The 25,648-nt window shown below is 36.7% G+C and overlaps 1 protein-coding gene across 1 annotated transcript in view; it reads right to left on the bottom strand.

The window, feature by feature from the left end:
- The window catches only part of LOC115218582 (organic cation transporter protein-like), a 21,402-nt gene extending 5,686 nt beyond the window's left edge, over positions 1-15,716 (bottom strand). Inside the window, exons 1-6 of the mRNA XM_029788476.2 lie at positions 15,489-15,716; positions 8,134-8,507; positions 5,433-5,536; positions 4,638-4,792; positions 3,711-3,879; positions 488-781 (exon numbers count right to left, since the gene is read on the bottom strand). Of these exons, the coding sequence (XP_029644336.1) occupies positions 488-781; positions 3,711-3,879; positions 4,638-4,792; positions 5,433-5,536; positions 8,134-8,507; positions 15,489-15,549 (1,157 nt within the window). The 5' untranslated portion in view covers positions 15,550-15,716. The remainder of the gene's footprint in view (positions 1-487; positions 782-3,710; positions 3,880-4,637; positions 4,793-5,432; positions 5,537-8,133; positions 8,508-15,488) is intronic.
- Between the last annotated feature and the right edge of the window lie 9,932 nt (positions 15,717-25,648).

Genomic DNA, 25,648 nt, shown 5'->3' with positions numbered 1-25,648 from the left:
TATCCATATATTCATATACACAAACATCTATATATATACATGCATCTCTCTCTATATATACACACACACACATACAACTATCTATCTATCAATCTATCTATCTATTTATCTATCAATCTCTCTCTATCTGTCTGTCTGTCTATCTATCTATAAATATATATATTTATAAATATAGATACCCCCACACATATATTATGCATACACACACACACACTCACATATATATACATGCATACATGTATGTATGCCTATATCTAAGATTGTATGCATGAATGTATGTATATATGTATGTATATGTGCGTGCGTTTCTGCAGTGTGTGTGTGTGTGTGTTGTGTTTGTGTGTGCTTGTGTATGTGTGTGTGTGATGTGTGTGTGTGTGTGTGTGTGTGTGTGTGTGTGTGTGTGTGTGTGTGTGTGTGTGTGTGTGTGTGTGTGTGTGTGTGTGTGTGTGTGTACCAATGTATACAAGGGTGTATATATATTTACCAGCAGAACCAGATATTGATGGAAAGCATCGCAGTGTGAGGTTTTCGAATTAAATCGAAAATTGTATTAGTTTTTCTCGCCTTTGCTGCAGAATTCGTTTGGTTGTTTGCAATGAGCGCCTCTGCTTTACCATTTAATTCGGTTCCTTTTTCTCTTCCAATGACGTCCTCACGGAGAATTTTTAACATTCCATCAACCCCTCTCTTATTCGATATTGCCATTCGTTTAAGAATATTTTCCGCTTCTTCATAGCGTTTTTTACTCAAAAGCCAACGAGGAGATTCTGGTAACCATCTGTAGAATTTCAAAAGGAAAAATGAAAAAAAAAAAAGAGTTGTTTTAGAATTCATAATCTTCATATTTTACAGAGAAAATTTAAATAGTGTAGCTGAAAATAATAAACTACTACTACTACTACTACTACTACTACTACTACTACTACTACTACTACGCATGATGCTGCTTTCTTTAATAATAATAATGTTTTTCTTTTTTTCACTTGTTTCAGTCATTTGACTGCGACCATGCTGGAGCACCGCCTTCAGTGGAACAAATCGACCCCAACTCTTATTCTTTGCAAGCCTTCTACATATTTTATTGGTCTCTTTTGCAGAACCGCGAAATTACGAGGATGTAAACACACCAAGATCGATGGACAAGGCGATGGTGGGGGGACAAATACACATAAATACATACATACATACATACATACATACATACATACATACATACATACATACATACATACATACATACATACAATGTACATGTTAACACCTCCAGTCAGTTAAGATCAGAAACCATGAGAGCCACTGCCTTCTACTGCATCAGGACATTTCTTCTTCCCCCCAAGGAATATTTCTTGAACTATCTTTGCAGAGAACGCTTATCTTTTAGAAAAAATGAAGAAATGAGAAATGTCTAGTTCACACTAGATATGAAACCAATGGTTTTTTCCTAAACTATTACGTTACACATACTATATATATGTATATAGGTATATATATACAGTATTAATAATACTTTTATTAATACTGTTAACCCAACCGCCACTACAGGGAATCGAAACTGTGCCGGTGCTTTACTTATCATCCATTTATACATTTTGTACAATTTCTCCATTATATATATATATATATATATATATATATATATATATATATATATATACACAAGAGAACAAGCTCTGAGAACTAATTACACCAAGTCCCAAATAGATAATCGTTGCGAATTACCCTTTTGTAGGATTGTGGCAGCAGAAACGAACAATCTCAGATATTGTGATTGTGTGTAGTAAGCTGGCGCAAAAGTACTGCAAAAGAGGTACAATAACGTGGCTAAGTTCGTCCAGTGGTACGAACATGAATCAAAAGGAGTCACCGAGAACAAGGAACATAAGATACTGTGGAATTTTATAATCCGATGTAACTCCCTAATCGATTCTTGGAGATATTGTTACAGTATATAAAGACAAAAAAGGAAACCAAGATCATAGATATTTCAATACCTGCATAAGTGACAAAAAACTAGAAAAGATTGAAAAGTACAGACGAAATTGCAAGAATGTAGACTATGAGGAGAATGTCTGGCATTCCATTAGTTGTAGGGTCACTCGGAACACTAACGACCAAGTCCGAGAAATATATCTGAGAAATCGGAATTGACAAGAGGGCAGAGCAAGCCTCAAAAACTGCTCTACTGGGAACAGCTAGGGTTTTGAGATTGATACTCGGATGTTGAATGTCTCCCATGGTAAGTAACAGCCAAGTATCAAAGCTTATGATATGCCGAAAGAGACCCTGTGAGACCTCTGACAGCAGACTGCTGTCCGCTCTCGTGAAGAAGTCCGGCGTCATCAAAATTGGTAATTGTGTAAAGAAAAAACTTAAAGAGAGGAAAAGAACACAAAAAAAAAAGAAACAGCATGGAAGGAGAAAAAATGTACGGACAGTTTGCACGAGGTATGAACATCAAGACGAATGGGGAGGAATGACCTGAAGATAGAGACAGAAGCACTTATACGCGCAGCTCAAGAACAAGCGATAAGGACCAACTTTGTGAAGTGCAAAATAGACAACACAGCCGAGAGTGACATATACAGAATGTGTAGTGAGAGGAGTGGAACGGTATGGCACATCGTTACCGAATTCCCAAAATTGGCACAATGCGAATACAAAAGACATGACAATATGGCAAGGATGATCCTTTGGGAGCTCTGTGGAAATCACGGCCTACTAAGGGCAAAGATCTGGTATGAGCAAATCCCAAAAGGATAATGAAGATTGCAAAATCCTATGAGATGCAATGATTCAGTGCGATCACCTGACCAGACATCAGAAACCGGAAATTGTTGTGTTGAATAAAAAAAGAAAGAACTTGTCTGATAATCGACATAGAATGTCCCGGTGACAGCAGAATCAAAGAGAAAGAAGAAAAACCGAACAACGACAACGATTTGAAGTGGGAAATACAAAGGCTGTGGTCAATGAGGAGAATAGACGTGGAACTAATAGTAATTGGCACCAAAAGATTGATACAAGTGTGAAAGAACACCTACAAAAATAAGCATTGCTTGGAACTTTACTCTGCTGGCTTTGGGTAGCTGACGCTTTCCATCATACACAACCCAGCAAAATAAGCTGAGAATTTTAATAAAATAATAAAAATAATGACTTTCACTTTATTAATAGTAATTACTACTAAGAATGGAGGAGCCAGTCCCGATATGATTAGACTTGAAGCTCCATGTTTCTCCTTGATTAGTGTATAGTGATTAGTAGAAATGTTTCTTAAATTAGAAATCCTTACCTAGAATGTTTCTTAAGTGACATGAATAGATTCAGTTGGGTTTAGTGAACAATTCTGCGAAGTAATTGACGCTGGAGCAGAAATTCTAATTAATTCTTAATTAAGTGTCCAATTAAAACTTCTTAATTTGTTTTTCCATACCCATTTTTTTTTCTTAAGTTTTCTTTCAAGTATAACTTGTGTCTAAGGAGTAATATTCAATGTGATTCATTACTGGAGCTAAAAGTCAAATTGAATTAATTATTTACGGAAGTTGATTATCTCATAATTAGTTAATCCATACGTAAGCATACTTAAGAATCACGTTTCATGGTATTAGGACCATTTGTCCACATATTGTGCCTTGCCAGTAATTTGGAGCTTCAAGTCTAATCAAATCGGGGCTGGCTCTCGGTCTACAAGATGGTTTACTTACGTCCATAGTAAAAAGAAAAAGAGATGAGGAAGACTAGCGGCATATTGCAGGTGTTGCCAGTCCCGAATTGCATAGGCGATACCTGCTAGACACATTGATCCGATAGGAAAGGCAGTGTGTAGGGTAAAATTGAGAGGCATTCGATGTTGCAGGCAAAGCATTTCGATCACTGAAAGCACGACAAAGAAGAATAATGTATAATAATATAAAATAATGAAAAAGTAACTATAACATATGTATAAACGGTGAATTTGTTACTTTAACTCCTCTGAGACTATCAAACAGACCTTCATGAAACATGACACCTGGGGGGGGGGTATCCATGCAGTCATTTACGCACTTGGAATTTTTTAAAAATCGATTTTTAATCAGTATCTATTTTTCAAATATCGTAAAATTTTGGCAATTTTCGCACAATCCATCGTGACATCAATTTGACGAAAAATGCCGAATATTGACGAAAAATGTTTCATGGCTATAAACAGACAGCTTATTAACGGTAATCTATTTAGCATTTGCTAAATTCTTCATTTCAATGCGAATTGTTTTGATTATTCCAATTCGTTGTTTTAATTCCCCAGCGTTTTAGGTTTTGCTTAGCTAAGACCAGTTTGTTTCTCAAGGAAAATTTGGGCATTTTGCGCACTAGCCGTCCTGACATCAATTTGACGAAATCTGCCCCAAAGCGTAAAATTTCGCCATTTTACGCACATGCACAAAAATGACGACGATACGGGTTCGCTACCAGACTCTGCTCATTTTTTCGTGAAATTGGTTCTACCCATTAATATAGATTTAAAATTTTTGAAAAATGCCGAAATTTGGCTTAAAGTGTTTCATGGCTATATGCAGACATCTTATTAACGGTAATTTTTTACCGGGTACCTCAGTTAGTGAATTATAAAGACGAAATACAAAAGAACTCACTCAGTGAATATGTGCAAAAGTAACTTCCGGACTGTCCTAATCCTTCAAAAAAGTACGCAATATTAAACAGTAGCAAAGACGGTGAGTTTACTTTGATGGTATTAGCAGCCAAAGTTATAACTAACCCAACGAAAAATAAACGACGTCGGCCGAATCTGAAATAAATTCATACAATTTATATTACATATTGTGACTGGAAATAGAGACAGGAATCTAAGTCAATTAAAAAACTGGACTTTGTTAATTAATCAATCAATCTTATATTGTATAACGCAATTGGTGGAAAATAATCTTTTATAGGAATCCAACCAATCATTGGTTGACTGCTTTTGCGAGAGCAAAATATGTCTTGCAGTAACTCCATGATGAGGACTTCGAAGATCATAGGGTTTTCGCCGATGCTCCTTCCAATAAATATCGGTTAATAAACACACACACAAAATAGTAATCTGTATATCATACTTAACGTGAATATAATGCATGAACATCATAACACTGCAGTATTGGCGTTGAGGACGCATAGAGCTAAAAAAAACACTAGAGAACGATAAATAAGCAGCCCCGGCTGTGCAAGTGCTAGATCACACAGGCACCCACACGACGGGCAATCGCAGAGTTTCAGTCCATTAAATTCTTTTCAGAAGGTATTGGTCAACCGGAAGTGTTGTGTCCAAAGTTTCGCTCATTTAGATTCTATCTGGAAGGAATCCCATGAGTTTACAGAATTAAAATCTTAATCACACAACAACACACCCGTCCATTATAAAATAAATAAATAAATGAGTAAATATTTACCTGTCGGCAAGAATGCCAAATCCTAGGGAACCTACAAGGCAGCCAATAAATAGCGCAGAAAAGGCAGTGTTTTTCAACCAGCGTCTTTCACAGACTAAATCAAACTGTATAATAGTTTCCAAAAAACAGACATTAAATAAATATGAATAATTATTGACATCGATCTATCAATATGTATTCGATGTTCATTTTGCTGAAATTAGACACAAAAATGCGATTCTTAAATCTGATTTCTGTTGAGCATTGTATAACCGGACAAACTTTTTATTGCTTTGTCAAAATCTCGTGCAACACGCAGAAATGATTTTCATGTGATGTGTAAAAGTCCACAAATATATAATATTTGAACCATTTCTAAGTGGGAGTTTTGTATGACGCTTAGTAGTACAGTCAATCAATCAATCAATCAATTAATCAATCAATCAAACAATCAATCAATCAATATATCTATCTATCTATCTATCTATTTATCTAACTATCTGTCTGTCTGTCTGTCGCCGTCTGTCTTTCTGTCTACTTACCTATCTTCCCATCTATCTCTGCTTACTTATCTATCTGCCTATGTACGTACGAACGCACCTACCTATCTATCTACCTACCTACCTACCTACCTACCTACCTACCTACCTACCTACCTACCTACCTACTTGCCTGCCTGCCTGTCTATCTTTCTGACTATCGTCCTTACAGTCTGATCATAAATAATTTGTAAACAGAAAGCAAAAACAAACCTATTTTATACAGCAATTGGTGAACAAAGACGTTGTTCGTCCAATGTTTCCGAGAGACCCTTCATTTGTTCACTGCTTTTGTAATGGCGAGAGCGACAAAGAACTGTATTTTCTTGGGATGTCAATAAACATCGCATTGAACAACTTGTTGAAGAACACAATTTCTAGGTGTCTTTTGCCAATAGCTGCATCCTTCATCGATATATATATATATATATATATATATATATGGGATATCTAGAAATTAGTCTTTATCGTAAGGTTCTAGAAAGATACGGCAGCCCTTTCTCCATCCACATAGAAAACAACTGGAAGAGATACTTAGATGACTGTTGCATTCTTTGGCATGAAAATATAGAGAAACTTAAAGAATTCCAAGCATTTTTAAATGGACTTGACGTAAACATCTAATTCACGATGGAATATAGCCAGCAACAACTCCCCTTCCTCGACATCCTCATTAAGAAATCTAATACCGCAATAGAAACAGATATATACTATAAACCTACGGATTCCAAGCAATATCTTCCATTCAATTCATGTCACCCCAGACACACCTGAATGAATATCCCCTTTAACCTAGCCAAAAGGATATGTACTATAGTTTCTAATGCAAACGCCAGAGACACGCGACTACATGAACTAAAAGATACACTCATCACCAGGAACTACCCACCTTCACTAATTGACATATGTATTCAACGTGCCCTTCAACTCAATATCGAGGAACTCAGACATCCCAAATTAAAGAAGGATTTACAACCAAAAGCCCTACCATACATCTCCATACACAACCTCCTTAACAATGAAGCCTTCGACACCATCCTTCAAAACATTCCCCTGCTAAAAAAAGGACCACAGAATGAACTTAATCCTCCAAACACACACCATTATAAAAAGCAAGAGACAGCCCAAATCTATGAAAAGTCTCTTAACACAAGCCCGAATACGCTCAACAACACAGAAGCCGTCAGTAAAAAAATGTGGAACACCCAATTGTGGGATATGCGATTATCTAATTGAGGGATCAGAGTTCTCCTTCAAACAGGGACAACGTTTCACGGGTTTTGTTACTTATTTCTACATATACATGTAATAAATAGGTACACATGTGAAGGTTTTCCGATCAGTTTTCGACATAGTAAGAATTATATTTTCAAGAAAAAGGAGAGCAAGTTTGCATGTCTACTGATAATCTTTATTCAATGGTTTAACCAGGGCAAGAAGTGCAGTGACCATAATCCTTTTCATGATTGCGTGTTTGGTGGTCGGAAAGGAAGCGGGGATTGCTGTAGTGTGGATATTATCCTCAAACCATAGGCTTGCTCCGGATACTTGCTACAAATTGCACAGAGAGACTACACGTTAGCGTTGGAAAAGAACGACACATGAATTCTAAACTCAAGAACAAGAACGGATCCTCCCACAGTCTTTGATGCAGTTTTTGTCTACCAAATTTCCCTTACAAGATTTTGATTGACCCGAGGTTCTATGCCCTGTAGTGAAATCGACCCCGAAATTACGTGCGTCCGACCCGAACGTCACAATCATACAACAAAGCTTGTAGGGGAAACCCACCTGTCTATTCTCAAGGCCAGTGAGAAGCCAGGTGTATAAGTTTCTGATACTTCGACATAATGTTTTCATTAATCACTGCGAAAGTCTTTACATGGTCATTTGGTTTGCTAGAAATAACGATCAATCTCCTCCAAATCAAAAACTACCATTTTATAACAGAAAAGTTTAAAGAAAAGTGGAACAATATAATGTAATCCAATAATCACTATGGCTGAGAATATTAAAAAAAAAAAACAGATTGTCTGGTCAGATGATCATAGCTAGAATGTTTCCGGTCGTCACCCGACCGTGTCTAAACTAAGCTGGGACAAAATGGTGTGAAGTGAATTTGCTTCAATCAAACTTTACGTAACCTGCCAAAGCGAGAAAACTGGTTCTAAAAATGGTCTTACCTCTGAAACAATGCTTGACATGTCTCTCGTATCGAAACGTCGTCTCTCACAGTTCCGTGGCTTCGTGGAATTTATCGATGACAAGTCATAGGAACTGTCATCCTGTTGTAAATCAATAACAGAACATTCGTCGATTTTGTAATTTAACACCTCCAGGAATTCTTCGGAGGTGATATTTTCAGGGATCAAAGAACTGTTGAGTTCAGGTGGAAAGCAAGTGAAAGGAATTTGTACTCCAATGTAAACCATGGACATATATAACATGGCATTAACTATAACAAAAAATACAATCACGAGAGTCAAGAACAGCTGGAAGTAGCCATATCCACCGCATTCCTCAAAGACGTCTTCAATATCTAAGTTCTTGGACGAAGCTGAAATATGAAATAGGCAACATATATACATATATGCCAACATAGACATTTATATTCATACATAGATATAATACGTATATACGTACACACTCGCACATATATATGCATTTATACATACATATATATAATATACATACATACATATATATATATAATATATATATATATATATATATATATATGTATGTATGTATGTATATGTATATATATGCTATTGGGTCATCCCATAAATAATGCAGTTTTTTCAATTACATGGACTAAGAGTTGGAGGGGGACCGGATAAAATACCTGTCTATAGATGGGTAGAGTGAAATCACATCCATACTACCCACTACACAACCTGTGAGGTCGTTGGAGTGGTTGCATGCACTGATTTTACTAAGATCTTCCGTACGACCCACCAACTCAGCTCATCTATTGACAAAGGCATACAAAAACTAAAACAGCGGATTAGGAACAGAGAATTAGTGTGCCTCCCTACAGACAAGTCTGGCAGACTATCAGTAGATAGCCCACGGAGCTATGCGCAGACCATGCAACAACACATCAGTAGCATGAGAGAAGTTACACCACAAGAACAAGAAAGAGTGGAAAAAACTCCTCAATGCACACATGGGAATGTGGTGCAACATACTCCAACCTACAAAAAGGACGGCACACAATTTCCAAGCATCCAACAATGATGTTCCTACATTATATGGGTTACGCAAAGACCACAAACCCTACATAAACCCTGTCGCGGGGCCCAAACCGGACCAGTTTGCGCAGAGAACATCTCCAGCAACTATAGACTGCCCTAATTCCTCTCACAGGTATTGCGACCTCTCATAGAGATGTCTTCGGATGTCAGTGTGAGTGCGGAAGATCTCAGTAAAATCAGCGCTTTCAACCACTCCAACGACCTCACAGGTTGTGTAGTGGGTAGTATGGATGTAATTTCACTCTACCCGTCTATAGACATAGATTTCCCTGTGGAGAAATGCATTCAGGTAATCTGTGAGAGTGAAGTGGAATTCCGTAAGGTCAACAACAGGGAACTGGGCCTCCTCCTCAGACTATGCTATGACAGTAACTATTTAGATGACCATGACCTTAGTAAATTCTGCCCCACCAGGTCACAGAGGGGAAGACCACCCACCATCACTTCAGCAGTGAAGAAAAGCACCACAGAGCGCTGGAGTGGCTGGACCGCACCCACCTAAAAACCTGAGAGCAACAATCAAGTGAAAGAAATGATTGCATATGCAATAGGGGCCAGTGTAAAAACCACCTTGAAGAACCACATAGTAAAGTTTAACAAAAAACTATACATGCAGGTTCAAGGTGCAGCCATAGGTGTAGCTGGAGATGTGGCTGGCCTCTTCATGACTTGGTGGGACAGAAAGCTTAAACAAATGTTAGCAGAACAGTCCACAACTCTTCTACTCTACAGTAGATATGTAAATGACATTAATATAATAGTTAGAACCAACTCTAGTGACGGTAATGTAGAGACTGAGAAGAACGTAATGGAGAGCATCCAGCAAATAGCTGACTCCATCCACCAAAGTATCAAGGTAACTATAGATTACCCCACTAAGCACCCCAACAATAGATTCCCTGTACTTGAAACTGAACTTTGGTTAGAAACTGTGAACAATAGAGTGCAGCTCCTCCTCTCTTATTACATGAAACCCATGACTTCAAAATGTTATTCACAAGAACTCAGCTTTGTCACGCAACACGAAAATTAACATACTGATAGCAGACTTTGAATAATGAACAATGTGACCCCACTATGCGAACCCTATGAAATAAAAACAAAAAACATATACAGAACTTCATGCATCGCATACAGTTCTCTGGATATGATCAGAAAGATACGATTCGAGTGTACAGGGTGGGGGCTAGAAAGAAATTAGATAACATTATACGTAATATCAGTGGTACCTGCCCTAGATATAGAAACAAAGAATGGAATAGGATACAAAGAACTTGTGACAAAGCAAACAGGGCGAACACGTGGTATAAAACCGACAAATATCAAGGAGTGATATTTGTAGAGGCCACAGCCCATGGAGAACTAGCCCGTAGATTTAGAAAAGGTCTGAAGGAAACCAAACTCAATATTAAGATTTTTGTAAAGCCAGGGAACTCATTCAGATCCCAACTATGTAGGACGTACCCCTTTGAGAATACCATATGCACCAATGATAACTGCATGGTATGTAGAATTAGCCCTGGTATTAACTGTAGAACTCGAAATGTAGTTTACAGCATAAGATGCATAGAAGGTGCTTGTAAAGACATGAACATGACGTACATAGGGGAGACATCTAGGAGCATTGCGGAAAGACTAAATGATCATTTGAGACAATATGACGACAAAAAACAGTCCTCCTTACTCTACCAATATGCTAAAGACCAACATGGAGGCAACCTGGGTTAACTTGACATCCGCATCTTATCCAAGCACCCAAAAGACCCAACACTCACACAAATACGGAAGTAAGACCTTATAAATGAAACCTCCCCAATACTAAATAGGAAATATACATAGTAAATATTATACCTTCATACCCACAGTTTACACAGGTAGAGTAGAATAGTTAGTGGACTGTTATGTAGATAGATGTATGTGTGTGCGTGGGTGTGTGTGTGTATGCACATGTATTTATTTGTTTTTTAATTTTTTTTTGTTTGTATGTAAGCATATGGACATGAAAATAAACAGATCAACTTACAGATGGATAGGTACATAGGTTATAGGAACAGACAAGCAGACATACGCAAATGGAGACTGAAACACGTGACTATATATACACACACACATCTTTACTCCACACAAGGACATATGCGGAGACACGGGTCCACACATATAGAGATGCACAGCCATACATACACACATGGTACATAGTTGCAAAATACACACACACACACACACACACAGACATACACACACAGACATGCACACACGAGGAGACAAAGGTGCATACGTATACAAACACACGCTCACATACACACACATACATAGAAAATACACAAACACAGACATGCAAGCACATGAATATGCAGGATACATACATACAGATGCACACACACACATACATATATACATATGCATACACACATATATACACACACACACATGCATAGATAGATAGATACATACATACATACATACATACATACATACATACATACATACATACACACATACATACATACATACTTACATACATACATACATACATACATACATACACATACATACATACATACATACATACATGCATGCATACATACATACATACATACATACATACATACATACATACATACATACATACACACATACATACATACATACTTACATACATACATACATACATACATACATACATACATACATACATACATACATGCATGCATACATACATACATACATACATACATACATACATACATACTTACGTATATGCATGCATGCATCGCACACTCACACACACACTGACCCACACACATGCGCACAAACAAACAAAAATATGCTAATTTTTACGATTATTTTTGTTCCGTATTTTACATTTGTTTAGTGATTCTTTCGTCAGTCGACAAATGCAGTTAATCTGTTCTTCGACGGTTTAATAAGACTGAAAAATGACACAAATTGTCTCCCTTACTTGCAGAAATGCTTTAATTAAAACGAACAGAGTCAAAACTATTGAAAAGGTTGCAAGATGCAACGAAAATTTTAGGAAAATAAATAAGAAATAAGGGGAAATTTTACTGGTGAGTGTGTTAAATTATAAGGCACAAAAAGAAAATGATTCTCCCCAGACACAACTATATATATATATATATATATATATATATATATTTATATATATATATATATATATTTCAACAATTGAGGGTAAAATTAATTAATTATTAATCAATTTCACCAAGTATTCAGTATGTAAAGGGACCATTATAGGCGAATTCAAAATATTACATTATACATAAGGGCTTAGTAAAATAAATTACTTTGCCACATACTGAACTCATTAGAAATAGCAGCTAAAGAAATTTCTTCAGCTATTTCTAATACTTAAAGAAGATCTCTCTCAGATAGTGTTTGCCTAAACTAACTCACAAAAGTATGGGGGTAAAAACATTAAAAAATCAAGTGCAAAGGTTATTTGAGAACGTACGTTTCTAGATTAGTCAATTCGACATTTCTTTCTTCAGCTCAGAATTCCTTGAATCGGATTTGGGAACACTGAAAGTCGGGAGCATACCCTTTCGGCTTCTAATCACCTCTAGAATTCTGCTCGAACTAAAAGTGCTAAAAATTCGAATATGCAAGCGAAGAATTTCTGCTCTCCCCTTTCCACCAGCGTGGGTTAAAATTGACAAACACCATGTATTAACGGTGAAAACCGCAGCATTTAGCAGAGAAAGATGAATTATAATTTCAACAATTGAGGGTAAAATTAATTAATTATTAATCAATTTCACCAAGTATTCAGTATGTAAAGGGACCATTATAGGCGAATTCAAACTATTACATTATATATAAGAGCTTAGTAAAATAAATTACTTTGCCACATACTGAACTCATTAGAAATAGCAGCTAAAGAAATTTCTTCAGCTATTTCTAATACTTAAAGAAGATCTCTCTCAGATAGTGTTTGCCTAAACTAACTCACAAAAGTATGGGGGAAAAAACATTAAAAAATCAAGTGCAAAGGTTATTTGAGAACGTACGTTTCTAGATTAGTCAATTCGACATTTCTTTCTTCAGCTCAGAATTCCTTGAATCGGATTTGGGAACACTGAAAGTCGGGAGCATACCCTTTCGGCTTCTAATCACCTCTAGAATTCTGCTCGAACTAAAAGTGCTATCAAATTCGAATATGCAAGCGAAGAATTTCTGCTCTCCCCTTTCCACCAGCGTGGGTTAAAATTGACAAACACCATGTATTAACGGTGAAAACCGCAGCATTTAGCAGAGAAAGATGAATTATAATTTCAACAATTGAGGGTAAAATTAATTAATTATTAATCAATTTCACCAAGTATTCAGTATGTAAAGGGACCATTATAGGCGAATTCAAAATATTACATTATATATAAGGGCTTAGTAAAATAAATTACTTAAAGAAATTTCTTTAGCTGCTATTTCTAATGAGTTCAGTATGTGGCAAAGTAATTTATTTTACTAAGCCCTTATATATAATGTAATATTTTGAATTCGCCTATAATGGTCCCTTTACATACTGAATACTTGGTGAAATTGATTAATAATTAATTAATTTTACCCTCAATTGTTGAAATTATAATTCATCTTTCTCTGCTAAATGCTGCGGTTTTCACCGTTAATACATGGTGTTTGTCAATTTTAACCCACGCTGGTGGAAAGGGGAGAGCAGAAATTCTTCGCTTGTATATTCGAATTTGATAGCACTTTTAGTTCGAGCAGAATTCTAGAGGTGATTAGAAGCCGAAAGGGTATGCTCCCGACTTTCAGTGTTCCCAAATCCGATTCAAGGAATTCTGAGCTGAAGAAAGAAATGTCGAATTGACTAATCTAGAAACGTACGTTCTCAAATAACCTTTGCACTTGATTTTTTAATGTTTTTTCCCCCATACTTTTGTGAGTTAGTTTAGGCAAACACTATCTGAGAGAGATCTTCTTTAAGTATTAGAAATAGCTGAAGAAATTTCTTTAGCTGCTATTTCTAATGAGTTCAGTATGTGGCAAAGTAATTTATTTTATTAAGCCCTTATATATAATGTTATATATATATATATTATATATATATATATATATTATATATATATATATATAATATATATATATATATATATATAATATGAATAATATATATATGTGTATATATGCATACTATACGTACATACATCTATACGTATATATACATACACAAACACACACACACACACATATACATATATGCATATGTGAGCACAAGACGTCACGAAACGTATTCAACAAAAAATACGAAGTATGAAGACACGGAATATGAACTTTTTCTTCGAACAACGAAAGACACAAATGGAAAACAAAACAAACAACATAAAGAACGACCCTTCATCAGTTGTCGGCTGTTTTTCTACTCTCGTATTTCGAGCATTTAATATATACATATTTATGTGTACGCATGCCTGTCTCTATATATGCGTGCATATCTATATGTATTTATGTGTATGTATGTATGTATGTATGTATGTATGTATGTATGTATGTATGTATGTACGTATGTATTTGCCTTGTCTGGGATATAGCTGAGATGGTAAATGTTTTTAATTTACATTCCTTCCATGAATTTATCCCTTTTTGTGTGTCTAGCACAACGTTTCCTTATTTGGAAACCTTTTTATTATATTTCTATATGAATAATATATAGTCTAATGACTAATTCGTCTTTTGTGCTAGGCCACGGGCAATAATATTTTATTTTTTATTACCCTATTTTCTTATGTACTAGCAGTATCACCCGGCGTTGCTCGGGTTTGTAAGGGAAATAACTATAAAGCATTTTTAGAGAGTTATAGTCAAAAAATAGCAAAAAATGCATTAAAAATGGAAAAAAATTATGGTAAATTTTTTTTTAAATCGTTGACTCATCGTAGACGCGCGCTAATACCAGAAAGGCTTGATATGAATCACGACTATAAGATACTCGGTCTTGGTTAAACTGCACCGCAAAATGTGGGAGTAGTTAGGAATCTAAATCGGAGTAAACAGACACACAACCTTACTTTTATATATAAAGATGTATGTATGTATGTATATGTTGAACTAAAATTAGGCCTTGTGTGTGGACACTCGTACGACTGAATTTTTAAAATCTCTGAAAACAAGAAGTGGTGGTCATTCCGGAACGACCTCTTCCTAAACAACATCATCAAAACCAGTCTAAAAGTCTATTAGATCAACTACTTCAACTGTAGACTAATTAAATTCAAGAAATGAATTTTAAAAATGCAGTTGATTACCTTCAGGTATGACTTCTGGTTTCTCTTCGTCAGAAACAAAATCAGTTGTTGCTTCGTCCATCTTTGAGATTTGCTTAGAAGAATCGAGAGGCGAGCTTCTTTATATTGATATCGGCTTCAGAAAACCTTGACCTGCATCTAGTTTATCAAAATGACAGCTCAGCCGATACCTTAATAGCTTTCTCTTAGGAACAGACACGTAAACTAGTCTGTCTGTCTGTCAGTCTGTATGTCTCAGTGTGACTGACAATCTGTCTGCCTCTCTGTGTGTCTGTCTGTCTATCTCTTTGTCTGTCTATCCACCTGTCTGTCTGTCTGTCTGTCTATCTATCTATCTATCTATATCTATCTATCTATATATCTATCTATCTACCTGTCTATCTATCTGTCTGTCTGTCTGTCTATCTGTCTATCTGTCTGTATGTATGTATATATGTATGTCTCTCAGTCTGACTGTCAATCTGTCTGTCTCTCTATCTCTCTCTCTCTCTATCTATCTATCTATCTATCTATATTTACTTATTCATTCTACGGTAGACTCATTAAATGACCCCCACCCTAAATTCACAAAGACGTTCCCTTCATCAACACCAGGCCCTTTCTCCCTAGTCCTCTCCCCTCACTCTTTCTTCTTCCTTTTCCTATTCTTATTCTTTTCCTTAACAAGTTCAGACATTTCCCCACTTCCATAGATTATCTCTTCGCAGACACGCTTTCCTTCTTCTTCTTCTTCTTCTTCTTCTTCTTCTTCTTCTTCTTCTTCTTCTTCTTCTTCTTCTTCTTCTTCTTCTTCTTCTTCTTCTTCTTCTTCTTCTTCTTCTTCTCTCACTCTGTGCTTTCCACGCATTTCCAGTCGAATCTCCTCCCAGTCAACATGGGATCTCTTGACGACAATGTTAACTTCATTTGATTAAGCTATCTTTGGCCCTACGATTAGCTAGCAGATTAACCCTCGTTTGGGCAATTACTTCTTCCGAGGTTCTGCTAGTTATGAAAAAAAGGGGTTAAAGAAAAGCATTACAAATCCCCACAGCTGTTTCCAACTCGCTTATCCCTAAATTTTACTTCTCTATCCGCTCAAGCTTAATTCTCTTGAGCACTGCTGAGTGAATTCTCTGCGGAGAATATCTGATTCTCCTCTACCAACTATAATACATATGAATATACGTATGCGTTTATGAGTGTGTGTTCATGTGTGTATATGTGTATGTTCTTGTATCGCTGTATATCTTCAGTGTAATTTTTCCCTCCCCCGAAACTGGCGAGTAAAGTACCTTTACTATGGCCCTGTTTAAGATGATAACGAGTTGCTGATGAGGAATAAATTAACAAGAGATCTTATTCATTAGAAATTAATTAACGTTCCATTAGCACATATTATCAAATATTTCTGTGCCTGAGAATTAATAGTCACGGTGTGAGAGGGAGAGCGCGAGTGTGTGTGGGAGAGAAAGAGAGAGAGAGAGGGGGGGAAGAAACGGAGAGGGAGTGAGAGAGGAGAAAAGAGACAGAAACAGGGAGAGAGGGGGGCGAATAGAGATAGACAGAACGATGTCCGACTTTCGGCGGAGGCGTAGTTCGATTCTCGCCCCCCCCCCCCCGTGTGTGGGATTTTTACTTATGTCGAGAATTAGCTACGTTTTACATCAATTTCGCTTAAAGACTTATTTTCAAATTTTAAAATATTCTAAAATTATGAATGAAAAAAAATACAAAACAAAATCACAAAATGAGGAAAAAGAAAAAGAAAACGAGAAAGAAAGAAAGAAAGAAAGAGATTAGGAAATACAACATTCCCTGGCAAATACCTATTTCTTTACTACCCACAAGGGGCTAAACACAGAGGGGACAAACAAGGACAGACAAACGGATTAAGTCGATTATATCGACTCCAGTGTGCGTAACTGGTACTTAATTCATCGACCCCGAAAGGATGAAAGGCAAAGTCGACCTCGGCGGAATTTGAACTCAGAACGCAGCGGCGGACGAAATACCTATTTCTTTACTACCCACAAGGGGCTAAACACAGAGGAGACAAACAAGGACAGACAAACGGATTAAGTCGATTATATCGACCCCAGTGCGTAACTGGTACTTATTTAATCGACCCCGAAAGGATGAAAGGCAAAGTCGACCTCGGCGGAATTTGAACTCAGAACGTAACGGCGGACGAAATACTGCAAAGCATTTCGCCCGGCGTGCTAACGTTTCTGCCAGCTCGCCGCCTTTCCCTGGCAAATACCAAAAACACACAAACACATTAGCGACAGCAACATGAGAAACCATAATTCGGTTGGTGTTTCGGTATTTAATCCAGTAACCATTAAAACTAATTACGCGATGATCAAATGACAACATTTATTTAATGACTAATAGTATTTTAAGTATTAAAACGGCGAGATGGGAGAATCATTACTCTGCCGGATGAAGTGCTTGGCGACATTTCTTCCGACTTTATTTTCTTTGTTTCAATTCTGCCGAGAGTGACTTTGCCGTTCATCTCTTTCGGAGTTGATAAAATAAGTACCAGTTAGACATTGGGGTTGATGTAATCGATTTCTCTACTTCTCCAGAACACCTAGCTTATCAATATTAATTAAAGCATTTCTGCAAGTAAGGGAGACAATTTGTGTCATTTTTCAGTCTTATTAAACCGTCGAAGAACAGATTAACTGCATTTGTCGACTGACGAAAGAATCACTAAACAAATGTAAAATACGGAACAAAAATAATCGTAAAAATTAACATATTGAGAAAATAAAAACCAGAAGTCAATTACTCAGAGATGCCATTCGCATAAATTATCATAATTAAACCAGTGTTTCTAGATATTTTAATGTAGAAAGCTTTAAGAAGTTATTCAGGAAAACATTTAATATGTTCACATGTGTTCCCAACTACAGGATTGCGGGTTCACTCCCGATGCGTGTCATGGTGGAAAGTGTCTACTACTATAGCTTTGGGTCAATAAAAGCCATGCTCGTGGATTTAGTGGACGGAAACTGAAAGAAGCCGGCCGTATGTATATATATATATATATATAATTAATTAATAAGGGTGAGAGAATTAGATACTAATTTAATAGTATATCTATTCTACACCAAGTGGCCTAGTGCTCCGAGAAACCTGGATTATTATAATATTTATATATATATATTATAATATTTTTACCAAAATAAATATAAGAGAGTGGTCACTATATGGCTCACTCTAGCACTAGTTAATCCAAAAGGTTTCAACCACAAAAATACATGTTCCCATGAAAGTCAGTACGATTGTTAGCTCACACGAACAGGGCAAATAAAAAATAACAAAAATACAGATTATTTTGGGACAATTGTTTCGCTATTAATGAATTAAATGTAATTTTATTACAAAAAAATCCATTGTAGCTCCTCAACCAAAACTATCTGGATGAAATCCACTCAATCACACGCCAGATTTTACCAGAACGATAAATACGCGTGTGGTTCAATTGATTACATCCGACGTTATAATTCAAATGCCCCAACTAACAGCGCGCCAAATTTTCACGGAAAACAAAATACAGCATTTAGAAATAAATGCAGCATAATTATAATAATTAATAAGGGTGAGAGAATTAGATACTAATTTAATAGTATATCTATTCTACACCAAGGGGCCTAGTGCTCCGAGAAACCTGGATTATTATAATATTTTATAATATATTATAATATTTTTACAAAATAATATAAGAGAGTGGTCACTATATGGCTCACTCTAGCACTAGTTAATCCAAAAGTTTTCAACCACAAAAATACATGTTTCCCATGAAGTCAGTACGATTGTTAGCTCCCACGAACAGGGCAAATAAAAAATAACAAAAATACAGATTATTTTGGGACAATTGTTTCGCTATTAATGAATTAAATGTAATTTTACTTACAAAAAAATCCACTTGTAGCTCCTCAGCCAAAACTATCTGGATGAATCCACTCAATCACGCGCCAGATTTTACCATAATGATAAATACGCGTGTGGTTCAATTGATTACATCCGACGTTATAATTCAAATGCCCCAACTAACAGCGCGCCAATTTCACGGAAAACAACCAGCATTTAGAAATAAATGCAGCATAATTATAATTAATTAATAAGGGTGAGAGAATTAGATACTAATTTAATAGTATATCTATTCTACACCAAGTGGCCTAGTGCTCCGAGAAACCTGGATTATTATAATATTTTATAATATATTATAATATTTTTACAAAATAAATATAAGAGAGTGGTCACTATATGGCTCACTCTAGCACTAGTTATCAATTGAACCACACGCGTATTTATCGTTATGGTAAAATCTGGCGTGTGATTGAGTGGATTTCATCCAGATAGTTTTGGCTGAGGAGCTACAAGTGGATTTTTTTGTAAGTAAAATTACATTTAATTCATTAATAGCGAAACAATTGTCCCAAAATAATCTGTATTTTTGTTATTTTTTATTTGCCCTGTTCGTGTGAGCTAACAATCGTACTGACTTTCATGGGAAACATGTATTTTTGTGGTTGAAACCTTTTGGATTAACTAGTGCTAGAGTGAGCCATATAGTGACCACTCTCTTATATTTATTTTATATATATATATATAATATATATATATATATAGACACACACACACATTTCGTTTTTGGATTTGGTTTGCAAGATTCTTTTTGTGAGTTCGTGTGTTGAAGCATATTCCGTTGTGTTTGGGGAGAGTCATTTTCTTTTTGTGCCTTATAATTTAACACACTCACAGGTAAAATTTCCATTTATTTCTAATTTTTATTTTCTTAAAACTTTTCGTTGCGTCTTGCAATCTTTTCAATAGAATCAGTAAATAACTGACTCTGTGTGTATGTGTGTATGTACGTATGTATGTATGCATGTATGTATGTGTGTATGTGTGTATGTACGTATGTATGTATGTATGTATGTATGTATGTATGTATGTATGTATGTATGTATGTATGTACGTATGTATGTATGTATATATGCATGTATGTATGTGTGTATGTATGTATATATGTGTGCGTATGCATATGCATATATATGTATGTATGTGTGTGCATCTGTATGTATGTATTCTGCATATTCATGTGCTTGCATGTCCGTGTTTGTATATTTTTTATGTATGTGTGTGTTTATATATGTATGCACCTGAGTGTTTGTGTGTGTGTGTGTGTGTGTGTATTTTGCAACTATGTACCATGTGTGTATGTATGGATGTGCATCTCTATATGTGTGGACCCGTGTCTCCACATATGTCCTTGTGTGGAGTAAAGTGTGTTTGTATATATGGTCATGTGTTTCAGTCTCCATTTGCGTATCAAGTGCTTGTCTGTTCTTATAACCTATGTACCTATCTGTCTGTATTTTGATCTGTTTATTTTCATATCCATATGCTTGCATACATGTGCATATATACATACATACACCAGCACACACATACATACATCTATCTACATAACAGCTCACTAACTATTCTACTCTACCTGTGTAAACTGTGGGTTTGGAGGTTTATCTTCTATGAATATTTCCTATTTAGTATAGGGGAAGTTTCCTATACACAGGTCCTTCTCAATTATGCAAATAACTGGAAGCATTGGAAAATATGAGACATAAACCCTGCTCTGTGATTTATTTTAATGAAACCGTAATGAGCGGAACAGGTTAGTCGACGAAATGAACACATTCGAAAGAAATGCATTCGAAATACCATATTAGATAGATAGAAACAGCTAAGATAATGTTAATTCTCTATATGGTGGCTGTACCTGCTAAAATTGAACAACAAAACAAAATTACATGTAACAAAATTTGACGATTAATTAGTATTTCTAGATATTTAACAATAACAACAACAATAATAATAAAATATAAATCATAGTAATAATGGACGGGTTTGTCTCGATTGTTCCAGGGATTTGGCAGTACCATTTTTTAATAAGTGCCTCTATTTTACATTACGCTAATATTTCGTTACTAAAATTGTTATGACAAGGAATGCCCGAACTGCGTGGCAGCGAATTAGCAGATGCATCGCTGATTTTGTTCAAGTTATTTGACGTTCTGAGTTTTCTCCCCGTGTAGATCAATTTTGGCATTCAACTTTCTGGGGGTCAATAAGGTACGTTCCAAAGCCACCCGCGATAGGTGAAAATCCGCGAAGTAGAAACAGTTCTGTACAGTATTTTTATATTATTATGTTTATAATTTGTATATATTTATTTTATTATAAATGCAAAACAACACCATGGAGGAATCGGTGTAAGCTTAAATAATAAACCGCGGTAGGTGAACCGCGATTGGTGAACCGCGATATGGCGAGGGCTATAATATAATACAGTGTTTTCAACCTTTTTGCTGGAGCGGAACCCCAAGAAAACATTTCACTGGCTCGAGGAACCCCTGTGCAATAATTTAATAGTCTTCTTCACATATATCTGCACAGGAGAATTAAAAATTACTGCCGATTTTAGCAGTTTTGTAACTTCTTGCGGAACCCCTGGACTGTACTGGCGGAACCCTAAGGTTCCTAGGAACCCTGGTTGAAAACCGCTGATATAATATAATAATAATCTCCCAGTGAATGATGTAAGGAAGATAATGAGAAGCATATAGCTTTGAAGAGTTATGTCCCTGTCACTATAAATCTGATGGCCTTTCACTGAAGAAAATTCATTCAGAGTGTTGGGATAAACTCATTCCGAACAAGATTTCTTCCTTGGCGTTTTGGATGGCGGAGCACAGTTAAAAGGTGGAATTTTATGGGTTAATTCTAATTTCCTGTAGTTAGCGGGTGACTATGGCCTGCAACTGCTGACGAGATGTACATACACATATATACAGTCGCACGCACACACATACACACACACACAGAGTTACACACGTACATATATGTACGTATACATATATGCATAAATTGTAAAGGGTAAAGAACCCCTTTCGGTCACGAATGACCCTGGGCTTGCACCTAGAAAGTTACCTTCCGAAAGGTCGAGCAAGTTTATTTATAGAAGACCAACAGTCACCTGTGCATACCAACCTCCCCTTTTCACGCCACCGATGTTATCCAAGGGAAAGGCAAAGGGGCCGATACAGCTTGGCACCACTAATGTCACAACTCATTTCTACAGCTGAGAGGAGAGCTTTGTCCAATGCCAAAACCTCAGAACTTATTGAGTGAGTATCAGATCTTATTTTATAATTTCTTCCTTCTTTTAATTCTTTTTGGTTGTCAAAGACCAATTACAGAATTCCTCTCACTCAGATCAATTCTAATTCATTTGTATTAATTTGGTCAGAGAGACGGGTCGTTGCCGTCACATATCTTCATAAACTGCTCAGACTCGCAGATCACCACTAGATTCTCTACTTAATTGTGTGTGTGTGTGTGTGTGTGTGCGTGTGTGTGTGTGCGAGTGCATGTGTGCGCAAGGGCGATGTCTCTAACTATTTTTTTAGTAGGGTTTACTGTTACCCACCAACATTAGATCCCTCGTCTTCTCCAGTGAATAATGTTTTACCATCACAGACCATCCACCATTTCCTAACATAATGATTGATTATTATCATTCATCTGCCGCAGGCCGTCAAGTTGTTGTTTCAGTGGTGGTGGTCGTGGTCACGTTAGTAACGATGAAGGTGTTGCAACCAATGATAATGTGAGGGATGTGGTGGTGAGTGGTGCCGGTGGCGGTGGCGATTGCAGGGTAAACTTTGATAACATGTTTGCTCCAGCAGGGCACATTTGGAGTTAAGCAACAATAACAACAACAACAACAACAACAATAAGAACAAATGTAGAAATATGCTTCATTTCTTTCAGAAATGTTCATTTTTATTTAAAGAAAATTCTATCGAACTGAATTCAGGTTTCCAAAGAAAATAAAAAGAACTTAAGTTTCACCAAACATTTGAAAGCTTCTAAGACATGTAAGATGTTTCATATCATATTTAAAACAACAGCGTATAAATTATGAGATATTTTGCTGCTGTTTCGAGCAAGTCGCCTGATGTGGGAAATATTCCATCAGCGTTGCCCAAATGATATTGGCATGGCCTTTAAGATACTCCGAAGACTTGGATTCCGTGCTATCCGCCCGCGACATAAATCATACTCGTATCACATAACAACAATACGGTACAATCATTTCACATCAATTTCATCCCGCTCACTTTAACATTACAGCAAAAACACATTAAAGCAGAAGCAGGCCCCATAAATTTCAAGTAGTCTTTGGATAAATTCCTTCAAGAAATTCTGGATAAACCTCCTACACGCGGATACGTCTCCATAAACAATAACTCTCACCTAGAGTAGGCCATGTTGTCCGGTTCCTGATTTGAATGAGTTTACCAGGTAGTGCTATTAAGTTAGAGATGGCCTGGGGAAATACTGTTTTAACTGAAGAATGGACAAAAATTCCTTTAGAAACAATTCAGACTTTGTACGAGTCTATACCTCATAGAATTCAAGCTGTACTTCCTGCCAAAAGCGGTCCTACCCCATATTAAAATAAATTTGTTTGTAATTTTAAGGGGTTTCCATTATTTCGTCCAACCCCTGTATGTGTGTGTGTGTGTGGTGTGTGTGTGTGTGTGTGTGTGTGTGTTGAGGCGTTAAGTAAGGGGTGAAATATTTTTAGAATTGAAGAAAAATCATAGACACAAGTAAATAGCTGTGAAAATAGCTTTAGGATATCGGGTAAAATAGCCTAAATAAGCGGAAAGAAAGTGAGCAGCGACCACTACAGAGAATTGAACTTTGTAAGTCTCAGACTTCGGTTGTGCGCTCTGCATGACTGAGCTAAAACAGGGTTCGCCGTTTATAACACTGTTTATTAGCTTTTCAAATGTGAGAACATTTTTTTTTATCAATAAACATGAAGACTGAAGCTCATATTTGAATCTATAAAGGACAGACTCCCCTCTCAGTAGTCGTGTGACTAAATGGCACACAGCGCTATGGCGGTGAAAAGGCAGAACCGTTAGCACGCCGGGCGAAATGCGTAGCCGTATTTCGTCTGCCGTTACGTTCTGAGTTCAAATTCCGCCGAGGTCGACTTTGCCTTTCATTCTTTCGGGGTCGATGAATTAAGTACCACTGGGGTCGATAAATTAAGTACCACTGGGGTTGATATAATCGACTTAATCCGTTTGTCTGTCCTTGTTTGTTCCTTCTGTGTTTAGCCCCTTGTGTGTAGTAAACAAATAGGTACACAGCGCTCAGTCGGAATCTGCGAGGTACAGACTGCGATTTAATGTCGTAGATGCAGGCCACATTTGTTTTCTGTCTGTAGGGATATTTTACTCGATTTTCTAAAACTGTCTTCACAACCATTCTCCGGCGTCCGATGCCAGTGCCTCCTGGCTGGCTCCCATGCCGGTGGCACGTAAAACAATACTGAAGTGTTAAATTATGCTGAATACAAGCGCAGGAGTGGCTGCGTGGTAAGTAGCTTGCTTACGAACCACATGGTTCTGGGTTCAGTCCCACTGCGTGGCACCTTGGGCAAGTGTCTTCTACTATAGCCTCAGGCCGACCAAAGCCTTGTGAGTGGATTTGGTAGACGGAAACTGAAAGAAGCCCGTCGTATATATGTGTATATATATGTATGTATGTGTGTATATATGTGTGTATATGTTTGTGAGTGTGTGTTTTCCCTCCCCCCCCCCCAACATCGCTTGACAACCGATACAGGTGTGTTTATGTCTCCGTAACGTAGCGGTTCGGCAAAAGAGACCTATGGAATAAGTACTGGGCTTACAAAGAATAAGTCCTGCTCGACTAAAGGCGGTGCTCCGGCATGGCCGTAGTCAAATGACTATAACAAGAATAACAGAATAAAGAAAATGTACTAAAATGTTTATGGTAAACTTGGAATAAAAATGGAATGTTTACGCTTTCCACCAGTTTCACTTTTTCACAGATATTCATGACTCTGCAATCAATGATGTTATAATTTCATACACTCCTAAATCAATGTTGGTGTTATTTCTGAATAAAGACTTTCTCTGTTGCTCATGTCGTTCTTGTTCATTTTAAAAGTGTTTGTGTTAAATATTTAGTAACGGTTTCGTTGTTACTGGAAACTCTTAACCGCTATTTTTGTCGTTACTGTTGTTGTGACTGCTGTTGTCGTTAATTGGTTGTTG

This window comes from Octopus sinensis, linkage group LG13 (assembly GCF_006345805.1).
Source record: "Octopus sinensis linkage group LG13, ASM634580v1, whole genome shotgun sequence".
Classification (NCBI taxonomy): Eukaryota; Metazoa; Mollusca; class Cephalopoda; order Octopoda; family Octopodidae; genus Octopus; species Octopus sinensis.
The sequence above is the reverse complement of the archived record's forward strand: the minus strand, read 5'-3'. Positions and strand labels throughout refer to the sequence as shown.